General features: G+C 40.4%; 2 protein-coding genes across 2 annotated transcripts; both read right to left on the bottom strand.

Moving 5' to 3' along the window:
* Nucleotides 1-10150: 10150 nt before the first annotated feature.
* LOC108960862 (classical arabinogalactan protein 1-like) lies at nt 10151-10820 on the bottom strand. The gene is made up of 2 exons (XM_039318173.1): nt 10623-10820; nt 10151-10592 (listed from the first exon to the last, which is right to left on the bottom strand). The coding sequence occupies exons 1-2, from the start codon at nt 10731-10733 to the stop codon at nt 10353-10355; spliced, it is 351 nt and encodes a 116-aa protein (XP_039174107.1). The 5' UTR covers nt 10734-10820; the 3' UTR covers nt 10151-10352.
* Nucleotides 10821-12916: 2096 nt separating this feature from the next.
* Nucleotides 12917-13279, bottom strand: LOC120295933 (classical arabinogalactan protein 1-like). Its single transcript, XM_039317553.1, has one exon. It carries the CDS (start codon nt 13277-13279, stop codon nt 12917-12919), a length of 363 nt encoding a protein of 120 aa, XP_039173487.1.
* Nucleotides 13280-14357: the final 1078 nt, after the last annotated feature.

Here is a 14357-nt window from a genome sequence, read left to right as displayed (position 1 = left end):
TAAATAGCGAAGTCCTCACCAATTTATTTTGGTAGAGTATATTCTAATTTTGATGTTATTATTGAAAGTGTTCACAAAAGCAAAAAGTTATACCAATTCGCAATTTTTTTCTGATCATGAGGCATTTTGTTAATTTTAGAAAATACATCGACAGTGTGTATTTGTTTGGGCGAGCAAGAATCGCAAATGATATATAAACAACTGAATATCCATTCACCAAGAAACTAAATACACTAATATTATTAGCGATAAATAATAATAATCTCTAGATAAACAATATCATCAATCCTCCGTAATGATCTGTCCGACAGGCATTTCTCTCTATACATAAAAGTGTCGAAAATTCCAAAAAAAAAAAAAAAAAAGAATTTTGAGTATTATGAAACAAAAATTTTAAAAAGGGAAATAAACGATGGTAGCCTTAGAGAAGCAGCAAGAATCCGGCGGATCGCTCGCTTATATGAACAGACCAGCGACGAGGGCGCCGATCGCCACCGAACCGGCGAAGCCAACTCCGTTGCTGACGGCGCCACTGTCCCCAGGAGCGGGCGCCGCGGCCGGCGGCGTCGCGATCGACGGCGCGGGAGCCTCGGGGGCGGGAGACGACGCCGGCGGCGACGGGGGAGAGGCGACGGGGCCAGAGGGAGGAGACGGGGCGGAAGCCGGCGGAGAAGGCGACGGCGAGGGGGACTTGGAGGGGGTGAGGGCCGGCGAGGGGCCGGGGCTCTGCGCCACCGCCAGACCGACGAGGAGGACCGCCATTGTGGCCAGAGGGAGCAACGCGCTTGAGCCAGCCATGGAAGAAGAGCTTCTTAGAGAGAGAAAGAAGGAACTGAAACTTTTAGTGCGAGAAAATCTGCTGATCGGAGCGAGGGTTTTCGGGTTGCGATCGGCGACGGGGAGGGCGACGGTATTTATAGAAGGTTTTGCGATGAGAGTTCCGTGCTGGGGGTGGAGTTCATCGGAGTCGACCGTTGGATCCGCATTATAAATGGAAACCCTCGGATCGATCTGACGGCCGAGATTTATTTGTATTTTCTAACCGCGTGGCCAATCAGCGACGCGGTTTTTCGTACTGCGCGGTGATGCCAGTCTTATTCTCAGCCTATAGCTGGGGTTTAGCGGCGACAGTTGTAAAGGGTTATATGTCTCTTTTGCACGTTCTAATAGCCCAAAAATAAATTCACAGCACATCGACGACTAGCCGGGTACATCTTTCGCGATTATGGGCATTCTCAATGAATATTAATTTCATGAAATTTTTTAAATTATTATGGTTCTAAATTAATATTTTTGTAATAAATTTACCATTCATTATTTTTCGTTAAATTATATTAATATCAAGAAAAATCATAAATAATTATGTGTCATCCGGCTCAGCGATTTGATAATAAGATTTAACGAAAATTAATTAAGGATAAATTTGTCGCCGATATATAAATTTTGGAGTTTTTGTGATATTAACTCTTTTAATAATATCGAGTCCTATGTCAAAGCATTTTCTAATTTCGAAACGAAGAAACTTTCGAGTTGAGAATTGATTGTAGAATCGAAGGGACGATGCTTGGTTTGAATTCTTTAATCTCTTGTCCTTATATGTTTGCCCAATCCCCTAAAAGCTTGATTCAAAATCAATGAACCGATTATGCATCCACAAGTTATGTATCCAAGTCTAGTTTAATAGTCATTGAATAAAAGGGTAACTGCACTAAAAAATCATAGAATTTTTTACAAAAAGTTCAACCATTTGAGTTTTAAAATTTTTAAAAAGTGCGATTAAGTCCCAAAACCTATTAAATTTGATGCAATCAAGGTCTTTAATTAACTCCATTTAATTTGATAAACAAAAAATGCCTCAATACTTTCTCAAGACACGTGACATTGATGTGGTGCATATGGAACACTGAATGAGAGAAAAAAAGATTTACAAATTTGAAAAGGAAAAACAATGCTAAGAATTATAAAAATAAAATAATTCAATAAATTCGAAACAAAGCTAATCAATGATAACGTATTAGTGGACTGGTTCTTTTCCCCATCTATTACCGACCATCAAACTGGTTTGATCATCCTTTGCAAATTTTCTTCCTCTTTTTTTTTTTTCCTTTTCTTGCTCTTACCTTCAAACTGGTTGGGCTATGACTTTTTTTCCACCGTCATTGAATAAGATATCATCATGTACACGTTTTCTTTGTACTACCTTGATTTCACTGCTGAAGTCACAGATGTTGTCCCCATATCTTTATAACATGTAATATGATTTTTCAACTTTTACTTTATTTTATGCCATTTTCATACTTTAAACTAAACATGCAAATGTCATCTTGGAATTTTTAATTCATTTAATGTAGTCCTCAAAATATTCATATTTCCATATGCGAGCCATCTACCCACTTTTCTAATATCACCTATTTCTTTATGAGAAAAATTAAAACTTAAATAAGAAATGATAGCCTTTTTTCATGTATTACTCAAAATCGAGCATAGTATTTTAGTGGACGCTCTCAACTCGCTAATCCTACTAACATATCACTAATTGACTAATTCCTTAGAAATTATAGAATGGTAATTGAATTGCAAAGTCCTCACTTTTTTTTTTTTTTTTTGTAAAGTACGTAGAAAATCTTTGAATTTTTCGCTCCATTTTAGATAATTACCTTTATTTTCTTAGTTTGATGTAAAACTGTCAAATAAATGTTTATTGGGACTGTGGTCGCATTTGGAAAAGCTAATAATTAGATCAGATGGCAATTTTTTTTCTCGATCGTGATGTGCTGTTCTATTTTCGAAAATTGATCTTTAAGTGAACAAGAATCGCAAATAATGGATTTAAAAAAATAAATATCCACCACCAAGAAAATAAATAAACGAATATTATTAACAATAAATACTAATATGATCTCTGGATAAACAATATATAATCAATCCTCTGTAATGATCTGTCCAATGTCCATACCTCTCTACGGATAAAAATATCGAAAAAAGAATTTTGAGTATTATGACATTTAAATAAATAAAAGAAAAAGAAAAAGAAATAAAAAGTAGACAGCGAGCAGCTCAGGAGGAATCCGGCGACCGCCTAGATGACCAGACCTGCGACGAGGGCGCCGATCGCCACCGCCCGACGGAGCCAACTGTTACTTATGGCCCCGCCGTCCGCAGGAGCGCGCCATGGCCGGCGGCGTCGCGATCGACGGCGGAGATCCAGGCGCGGGGCCCCGGGGGCGGGAGACGACGGTGAGGGCGACGGGGAGAGGCGACGGGGCCGGAGGGAGGAGACAGGGCGGAAGTCGTCGGAGAAGGCGACGGCGAGGCCTTGGGCGAGATGGAGGGCACGGCGACGGGGTGTGGGCCGGCGACGGGCGGGGCTCTATGCCATCGCCAAGCCGACGAGGAGGACCGCCATTGCGGCCAGAGGGAGCAACGCGCTTAAGCCAGCCATGGAAGAAGAGCTTCCTAGAGAGAGAAAGAGAACTGAAACTTAGCAAGAGAGCGAATCTACTGATCAAAGCGAGGGTTTTCGGTCCGTTCGTTTCGCGAAAAATTAGTCATTTCCGGAAAACATTTTCCCAGGAGTCATTTTCCAGGAGAATGACTATATTTTCCGGTGTTCGACTAAAACCTGAAAATGTTTCAGAAAATGTTTTTCAGTGTTCGGTAAGGAAAATATTTTCCAACCCTTTTGCTTAGAAGTTGCTTCCTTTTTTTCCTTTGGGTGTTTTCTTGATCGTTTGAAGATATGGGTTCAACTAAGAACGAACCCACTTGGCAAAATTATTCTGGGAAACCAAACAACTGAACTTGGATTCATGTTTTGCATCTACTGCCATTAAAATAGAGTTTTTTGGCAAATAAACACTTGCAAATTGACTCTTGCTTTGCAGCATTTAGTCAACCAATATCTAGAGCCGCTCAATTCTTGCACAGTGCAAAGACCCGTTTTTCTAGGCTGCAGAAGCTTGAAGTCATTCCTGGATACAATCTCACAAGTACCAACAAACATCTAAGCCTCACTAGAGGAGAAACAGAGCATCAAGGAAGAGTTCTCGATCACCATCACAATCACGATCACCAACCATACACCCAGAGACAAGTCCAAGACAACATCTTGCTACTGAAAAATTCTACATCCATATCCCAATACAACATGTCAACAACACCGCATAGCCCACCCTCCACCACAGTTTCCTTCAATCAAGAAACAGTTCTACCCATCATCTAAAATCCGAGGAACTACGACAACAAGCAGAAACAGCTTGCTAGTAAAGCTCAATACAATATATCACTAATGATGATCTCCTTTGCTTAGAAATTTATCAACCCATACTTTGCGAAGAGTCGCACTCTTCACCATGAATGCTTTTCCAATCTTTTCATTTTCAATAAGATGGTCAAAAACTGATCCAAGGGTAATTTCATCGTATCCATCAACTTTCATCACCTTATTGTAGAGTTGAGAGTAATAGACTTGAGAGTGATCAACATCCCTTTGAACCAATGACTTAATTGCTGAGGCCATCTCTCCAAGTTGTGTTGAAAGTGCAACATACTTGTCATCATTGTTGGAACATTTTCACCTTTTGTGAGACCTCTTTTCTGAATGCACAGTTGAGGAAGATGTTTTTGAGCCCTTCATCAACTCATCGATTCACATGAGGCTCTCTTGGTATGCAATTCTCAGAATGATCATAATCATCCATAACTAATGTGATAACTGTCATAACTGTTGCGGCTGCACCCATTACCACCGCTTGAATTTTGTTATTTATCTATATTGGAACACATTAATCATTAAACACAAAATGCATGTGAAATACAAGAAGGGCAATACTCTTTAGAACCTATACTCTCGTGTGCTAAACAGACCCTATCAGCCATTAAACAAGCAGTCTGGCCCAAGGCCTTAAGATTCGCAGCAAAGCAATACGAAAAAACCCTTCTACGTTGGAAGCTTAGCCTGGATTCAATAGTAACACAATCGAGAGAAGAAATATTTGTTCTGATATTTTCTGATTATTACATAAGGAGCTTGCAATATACAGAGTTTTGAGTTACTGGCCAATCACTGAAATTAGGTGCGCAACCAACATTTACATTCTACCATTAACTAAACTCAGAAGTCCAAGAGATAAAAGTATCCTGAAAACAACAAAAAGATACTACCATCTGTAATATGGTGGAAGCCTCTCTACATGGGCTGCTACCGACATACCAAGACATTGAATTGATAGAACTTATGTATTAATCATGCAAACGAGTATAGTTGCTGAAATATCCACCAATTCTTGTAATGTTAAAGTGAAAAGACAGATCATTGGCCCAACATCTGAAACCCACTGTCAAACTGAATGACTGCCAGAAAGGTCATAATATGTCGAGTAAACACTCTTGAAACAGCAAAAAATTGCAGCAAGGAACTAAGATTAAAAAAAAAAAAAAAAGGGCCAGAAGCATCCAGCACATTCTATTAAACACTATGACAGAAGATTGTCTACAGGCGCAAGCCATTCAGAAAACCAACTAGAAACTTCACGAACCTGATTCACCAAGACTATCCCTCGTCCTTTATAAAGAGTATCACAAGCAGTGAAAGGTCTTGGATCATCCCACAAGCCTGCAACAGCAAACAGGATTCAATCCACGATTGATTGCTCCAACAGTCATTCCCAACATTTAATCAAAAAAACGACATGGTTTTGAGCTAACTTGAGCCTACTATATACTAATGCTCCTTCATTTACGATTCATCCATAAACAAAAGTAAATGCTCATGCCAACAACTTTTGTATGCTAAACAGAACTACACCTGGCACCAAAATATTTTTTCTCTGGAAGGACACTGAAACCATAACCACATCCATCCCTCAGACAAATGTGAAATTTTTCTAACAAGCTTAATAACCAAATGCGATGACCAATCATGCCTGATACTAAATTCACGTCCAATGGCTCCACCAAAACTCAATTTACTCAGTTGAATCATAGAGAACCCATCCTGCAAAATCCGCCGCACCCTACTAATGCATGTTTCTGTTTTTGCTATGCAGTCATCACACGGCCACATCTTCTTGCAATGCACCGACAAAGAGTTTCTCCACCATTCTACTTCAGATTCTTGACGCATTCAGATATATCCTATCTCACCCTAGCTTTCTAAGAGCAAGGCATTACGTCAAGCACGCTCTTATCAAGCTCAACAAAAGAGCCAGGCATTATATCAAGCACACTAAACTTTCAAAAAGAGTAATGCAAACTTTCATTACATGACGTCATGAGAGCCAATGATGCAACCTAGGAGCCGTGTCTGCCAGTGCAAGGAGAGGATCACAATTTCATATTTTGCATTTTCTGTTAAGGACCAAAAACGATGAACTCGCTGGGCGCCTATGCGATTCCGCACGGCGAAGCCAAAATCAACGACGAGAACAGGTGAAGAATCGAGAAAGACGAGAAGAAGCAGCGAAGGGAAAGGATCGTCATCTGGTGAGAGAAGGATAGCGTCCGCTCCAGCGACACCACCCAGGTGGGTGGTCAATTCAATAAGCTTTTGAACTCAATTATTAAAGGACTTCTAGTGCGCTTATTCCCTTGAATAAATGAACATTTTAAGATAAATTCCATTTCTTTCGGTCACATAATATTTTCTCATGTATTTTTCAAAAGCACATAGATTTGGGATAAAAATTGAATCCTCAAATGACATTAATTATTTGAAAAAAATGATACAACTGGTCCATAAATTTTGGCTCAATATATAATAAGGCCGGCCCTAAATATTTTAACTTGTCTAATGTGGTTCTTGAAATTTAGCCCGATGTGTAATGTGATCCTTAAACTCTTAATTTGTTTAACGTAATTCCATGAACTTTTAATTTGTTCAATTTAGTCCATGAACTATATGGAAATTAATGTAAGGATTAGCGTGAAGACATTTTTATATAATTCAAGAATTACATTAAACATATATTAAAGGCTTAGGGACATATTGAATAAATTAAAAATAAGGTGATTACATTGACACATTACTCATTGGATCAAAGTTTAGAGATTATTTGTATATTTATCCATAAGGACCATAACTCTAAGTAGCACAAACCATTTGATCATCACTCTCGGCCTTTTATTTCTTAGAAATTATAGGTTGATACTTAAATAGCAAAGTCCTCACCATTTTATTTTGGTAAAGTATACTCTACCTTTGATGTTTTTTTTTTTTTTTTGGTAAGTTACTCTACCTTTGATGTTGTTATTGAGAGTGTTCAGAAAAGCGAAAAATTAGACCAAATCGCAATTTTTTTTTTTTCCAATCACGAGGCATTTTGTTAATTTTCGAAAAATAAATCAACAATGTGTAGTTGTTTGGGCGAGCAAGAATCGCAAATAATAGATAAACAACCGAATATCCATTCACCAAGAAACTAAATACACAAATATTATTAGGGATAAATAATTATAATCTCTGGATAAACAATATCATCAATCCTCTGTAATGATCCGTCCTATAAGCATTTCTCTCTATACATAAAAGTGTCGAAAATTGCAACAACAAAAAAAAAGAATTTTGAGTATTATGAAACAAATTTTTTAAAAAAGAAATAAACGGTGGTAGCCTTAGAAAAGCAGCAAGAATCCGGCGGATCGCTCGCTTATATGAACAGACCAGCGACGAGGGCGCCGATCGCCACCGAACCGGCGAAGCCAACTCCGTTGCTGACGGCGCCACTGTCCCCAGGAGCGGGCGCGGCGGCCGGCGGCGTCGCGATCGACGGCGCAGGGGCCTCCGGGGTGGGAGACGACGCCGGGGGCGACGGGGGAGAGGCGACGGGGCCGGAGGGAGGAGACGGGGCGGAAGCCGGCGGCGAAGGCGAAGGCGACGGCGAGGGGGACTTGAGGGGGTGAGGGCCGGCGACGGGGCGGGGCTCTGCGCCACCGCCAGGCCGACGAGGAGGACCGCCATTGCGGCCAGGGAGAGCAACGCGCTTGAGGCAGCCATGGAAGAAGAGCTTCTTAGAGAGAGAAAGAAGGAGCTGAAACTTTTAGTGAGAGAAAATCTGCTGATCGGAGCGAGGGTTTTCGGGTTGCGATCGGCGACGGGGAGAGCGACGGTATTTATAGAAGGTTTTGCGATGAGAGTTCCGTGCTGGGGTGGAGTTCATCGGAGTCGACCGTTGGATCCGCATTATAAATGTAAACCCTCGGATCGATCCGACGGCCGAGATTTATTTGTATTTTCTGACCGCGTGGCCAATCAACGACGCGGTTCTCCGCCAGTCTTATAGCTGGGGTTTAGGGGCGACAGTTGTAAAGGATTACGTCTCTTTTGCACGTTCTCATAGCCCAAAAGTAAATTCACAGCACATCGACGACTGACCGGGTACATCTTTCGCAATTATGGACATTTTTAATAAGTATTAATATCATGAAATTTTTTAAATTGATATATATATATATATGTAATAAATTTATTTTAAATGATTTTTTATTATAAAAAAATCCAAATTGATATTTTTGTGATAAATTTACCATAGATTATTTTTCATTGAATGATTAATATCACAAAAATTACAAATTAATATATTTATAACTCTGTGTCATCTAACTCATTAATTTAGCAAAATAATTTAATAAAAATTAATTAGGGATAAATTTGTCACCGATATATAAATTTGAGAGTTTTTATGGTATTAACCCTCTTAAAAAATATCGAGTGTTATTTCCTATGTTGGCATTTTCTAATTTTTCAAACAGAGAAACTTTCGAGTTAAGAATCGATTGTAGGACCAAAGGGACGATGCTTGGTTAGAATGTTTGAATATGTTGTCGTCATATGTTTGCCCAAGCCCCCAAAAGCTTGATTCGAAATCGATGAATGGATTATGTGTCCACAAGTTATGTATCCAAGTCTAGTTTCTAGTCATTGAATAAAGGGGTAATTGCACTTGAAATTCATAAAACTTGTAGCAAAAAGTTGTACTATTTAATTCTTAAAACTTTTAAAAATATATAATTAACTCCCAAAATCTATTAAATTGATGCAATTAAGGTCTTCCATTAACTCCATTTAATTTGACTAACAAAAATGCCGACTTTTCTCAATACTTTCTCAAAACATGTGACGTCGATGTGGTGCCTAAAGAATATTGAATCAAGGAAAAAATATTTGAAAATTTGAAAAAGGAAAACAAGAATTACGAAAATAAAAGAATTCAAGAATATTCAAACAAAGCTAATCAATAATAACATATTAGTAGACCGGTTCTTTTCCCCATCAATTACCGATGATCAAATTGGTTTGATCATCCTTTGCAAATTTTCTTCTTCTTTTTTTCTTGCTCTTGCCTTCAAACTGGATATCATCATCTACACGCTTTCTGTCTGCCATAATGAATTTGCAGCTTTTCCGGGAATTTCTTTCTTTGTACTACCTTGATTTCACTGCTGAAGTCAAAGATATTGTCCCCATATGTTAATAACGTGTAACTTGATTCTTCAACATTTACTTTATTTTATGCCATTTTCGTACTTCTAGCTGAACATGCAAATACCATCTTAGAACTTTTAATTCATTTAACATGATCCCCAAAATATTCATATTTCCATATGTGAGCCATCTACCCACTTTTCTAATATCGCCTAAGAAAAATTGGAACTTAAATAAGAAATGATGGCCTTTTTTTGTGTATTATTCAAATTTGGGCATAGTAATTTAGTGGTCGTTTTTTTTTTTTTTTTTTAGTGATTCAGATAACTCCGCACAATCGGCAACTGGAAAGTAAACCTGGGAGCAATGGGAGCAACGTGAGGAAACCACCACCCCCACACACCGGGCAAGGCGCACAAATGACCCAACTACCCCCTCCACGGAGGAATGCACTGGGTTCTACCATCGGTGCCACCACAGCGGGTGGTTCACTAATTGACTTTTATTCCTTAGAAATTTTAGAATGGTAAAGTCCTCACTTTATTTTCTTATTTTGATGTAAAACTGTCAAATAACTGTTTATTGGGACTGGGGTAGCATTTGGAAAAGCTAATAATTAGATCAGATGGCAAATTTTTTTTCTCGATCGTGATGAGTTGTGCTATTTCCGAAAATTGATCTTTAAGTGAACAAGAATCGCAAATAATGGATAAGAAAAATGAATATCCATCACCAAGAAAATAAATGAACGAATATTATTAACAATAAATAATAACATGATCTCCGGATAAACAATATATAATCAATCCTCCGTAATGATCCGTCCAATGTCCATATCTCTCTACGCACAAAAATATCGAAAATTAAATAAAAAATGAAAAAGAAATAAAAAGTAGCCAGCGAGCAGCAGCAGGAGGAATCCGGCGACCGCCTAGATGACCAGACCGGCCACGAGGGCGCCGATCGCCACCGCCCCGGCAAAGCCAACTCCGTTGCTCACGGCCCCGCTGTCAGCAGGAGCGGGCGCCACGGCCGGCGGCGTCGCGATCGACGGCGTAGATCCCGGCGCGGGAGCCTCGGGGGCGGGAGACGACGGCGGAGGCGAGGGGGGAGAGGTGACGACGCCGGCGGGAGACGGGGCGGAAGCCGTCGGAGAAGGCGACGGCGAGGCCTTGGGCGAGATGGAGGGCGACGGCGAGGCCTTGGGCGAGATGGAGGGCGACGGCGACGGGGCGGGGCTCTGCGCCACCGCCAAGCCGACGAGGAGGACCGCCATTGCGGCCAGAGAGAGCAACGCGCTTGAGCCAGCCATGGAAGAAGAGCGAGCGAGAGGGAAGAGCTTCTTAGAGAGAGAAAACTGAAACTTAGTGAGAGAAAGTATGCTGATCGGAGAGAGGGTTTTGGGGTGCGTTATGCAACGGAGGAGGGCGGGGGGTTTTTATAGAAGGTCTGTGCTCCGGAGTTCCGTACAGGGGTGGTGTTCATCGGAGTCGACCGTTGGATCCGTACACATTGGGAGAAACCCTCGTGTCGATCCAACGGTGGAGATTTCGTTGCGTGTCTGATGACCGGGTGTGGCCAATCAATCACGCGGTTTTGGGGCCTTAGCTGGGGCTTTAGTGGGGACAGTTGTAAAGAAAGGGTCTAATTTTCGTACTTCGTAGCACGTTCCGATAGCCCCAAAATAAATTTCAAAACAACTGGAAAATTCCCAAAAAGAAAAAGTCTGAAATGCCATGTTTTTATTAAAAAAAATAACTTAAAATGAATCTTGTTAAAATAAAAAATATAGAGTAACCCTTATTTTCAAATAATAACCTAAAGTGTTAGTCTCAAAGAAGAGCCTCGCCTCACCGATTAGGGCCTTTCCGTTATTTTCTTTCTTTTTTTCCTCTTCTTGTGCTTTTTCTATTTTTTCCTTTCTTTAAAAAATTAGAAAAGGAAAAAAAGGTTAATACTTAAAATAACAAAAAAATTAAAAATTTGGCGGGAGGACCCCCTTTGGCCAACGCCCTATCGACAATGGCCCTACTGGCAATGGGGACATGCAGGGGAGGGATTCTAGCCCTTGTTTCTTTTAGTTCGTCTTTTAAAAAAAAAAAAGAAGAAGAAGAAAAAAGTAACAAAAAAAATTAAAGAACGAAAAATGCCCTTAACGAGCCGATGAGGTCAAGCCAATTTTCAAGACTTATGCGGCTATTTCAGGCCTTATTAAAAATAAAATCCATTTGAAGCCCTTTTTTTGAAACAATATCTAATTTAGGCTTTTATTTAAGAAAACAATAGTACTTCAAGCTCTTATTGAAAAATTTCAAAAACTCATCGACTTATGGAGTATATCTTTCGCCACCATAAGACTTCTAATAATATCAATTGTTATTCTTATTTTTGGGATAGGTTAACTTTCAAATTAGGAATTAGTCGTGAAAACAAAGGGATGACGTTTGGGTAGAATTTTTTAATCTATCGTTGTCATATGTTCTCTCAAGCCCCCAAAAGCTCGATTTGAATTCGACAAATTCTTGTTCCACGTCTTGTGAGTATCCTGGTCTAGTTTTAAGTCATTGCATAGAGGGAGATAAGTGTACCTGAAAATCATAAAAATTGTCATAAAAAGTGCTACTACTTAATCTTAAAACTTTAAATAAAAAGTTTGTAAAACTTGTCGACTACCTTCGTTAAATACATTCAATTTGAATAATGTAAAATACCGATGCAACTTTTCTCAATACTTTCTTAATACACGTGATGCCAATGTGGCACCCATAAAATGCCACATCAGAAATTAGGAGATTTGAATATTTAAAAAAGAAAAATAATGCTAAAAATACAAAAGTTAAAAAAATTCAAAACAAAGCCCAGTCTACTAATTTGATGGTTCTACTTTTCTCAATAATCCTGTATACTTTTCTCAATATACCGATTTAGACTGGCTCTATTTCTGTCTCTTTGTAATCTCACTTAATTCATACCACTTAATTTTTTTTGTACCCTGTGTGCAAAATCTTTAAGTTTGTGAGAAAAATTACGATTTAAAAGATGGCCTTTTTTAGCATCATTATTCATTAGAAGTTACAGAATTGCGAGGAATTTGATATCGGTAAAGTTCAGAGATGGCCTCTTTTATTTTGTTATTTTAATGTAAAACTTGAGAATGAGTATTGGGAATGGAGTAGCGTTAGGAAAAGTAACTAATGAGACCAATTTCGAAAATACATGGGCAGTATTCGTTTAAGCGAACAAGAATCACAAACAATAATTAAAAGATTGAGTATCAATTCACCAAGAAAATAAATAAACGAATATTATTGGCAATAAATAATAATGTGATCTACGGATAAATAATATATAATCAATCCTCTGTAATGATCTGTCCAATGTCCATGTCTCTCTGCGCCTAAAAATATCGAAAAAAGAACTCCGAGTATTCAATTAAAGAAAAAAAGGAAATAAATAGTAGCCAGCGAGCAGCAGCAGCAGCAATCCGGCGACCGCCTAGATGACCAGACCAGCGACGACGAGGGCGCCGATCGCCACCGCCCCGGCGAAGCCAACTCCGTTGCTCACGGCCCCGCTGCCAGCAGGAGCGGGCGCCACGGCCGGCGGCGTCGAGATCGACGTCGGAGATCCCGGAGCGGGGCCCCCGGGGCCGGGAGACGGCGGCGAGGGCGGCGGCGACGGAGGCGAGGTGACGGTGCCGGCGGGAGACGGGGCGGAGGCCGGCGGAGGGGTCATCGTCGCCGCCGGAGAAGGTGACGGCGAGGCCTTGGGCGAGACCGAGGGCGACTTGGACGGGGTGTGGGCCGGCGACGGGGCGGGGCTCTGCGCCGCCGCCAGGCCGACGAGGAGGACCGCCATTGCGGCCAGAGAGAGAAACAAGCTTGAGCCGGCCATGGAAGAAGAGTAGCTGTAGAAGAACTGCTTCTTAGAGAGAGAAAGAGGGAACTGAGACTTAGTGAGAGAAATCCGGCGATCGGAGCGAGGGTTTTGGTGCGATTCACGACGGAGAAGAGCGGCGGTATTTATAGAAGGTTTCGCGCTTCGAGTCGGTGCTGGGGGGCGAGTCGACCGTTGGATCATTATAATAATCGGGAAATTCCCGGGCCGATCGGACGGTCTAGATTCATTCGTCCAGCAGCCCATCGATCACGCGCTTTTCCGCCCTTAGCTGGGCTAGCGATGACAGTTGTGACGGCATCGCCGCCGCACACGTGGCGGCCGTAGGGGAGGGGGGGTCCGGAGCCGTCGGATTGTATGCTCGCCTTTAGCAACGGTCACAAGTCAAGCGGTCAACACTCGTTCCGGGGGGAATGCCCTGCACGTTGGGGGGTATAACGTTAAAGCGCGTGTTTCGCGGCGCTATTTTAGGGAAATTAATTAATGAAAATTACTTTAATTGGCCATGCTTTAGAGGGAATGTATTATATAAGGTAAGAGCTTAATGCAATTATTCAAAAATCACGAAAAACATCTGCCCTTTTATTTTCGTACAGGGGGTGTCATTAGTAGTTTTTGACCTGGCAACTTCCAATTACATGCCAACTTCATAAAATTAGCAAGTTTTTAGAATCGGAGAATCAAAATTATATATCTTGTATTAGCACTACCAAGAAAACTTTTTTGTAATTTGAGCATAACAATTATGATATTATTTGAATATGATAATAAATCTCCAGTGGTCATCTTTTCAACATGAAAGAGGAAAGTGAAGTTTTGGGGTATGGATGATTTAGTTTTAAATGCCTGTAAGGAAGTAGGTAAAAAGTTTAATAGGATCGTCAAAAAAAAAATATGATGATAAATTTTAGAATGCATGTGAAGCAATTTGAATGTAGTAATTCTCATTTTGGAACTCAAGAATGACGGTTTTTTTTTTTGCCAAAATTCATTTTAAAGAAAAAATGGCATGAACTATGCCTATATTATAAAGAATAGC

The sequence above is a fragment of the Eucalyptus grandis genome, chromosome 7, assembly GCF_016545825.1.
Source record: "Eucalyptus grandis isolate ANBG69807.140 chromosome 7, ASM1654582v1, whole genome shotgun sequence".
Classification (NCBI taxonomy): Eukaryota; Viridiplantae; Streptophyta; class Magnoliopsida; order Myrtales; family Myrtaceae; genus Eucalyptus; species Eucalyptus grandis.
Note: the sequence above shows the minus strand (reverse complement) of the source record. Positions and strands in the feature narration are given on the sequence as shown.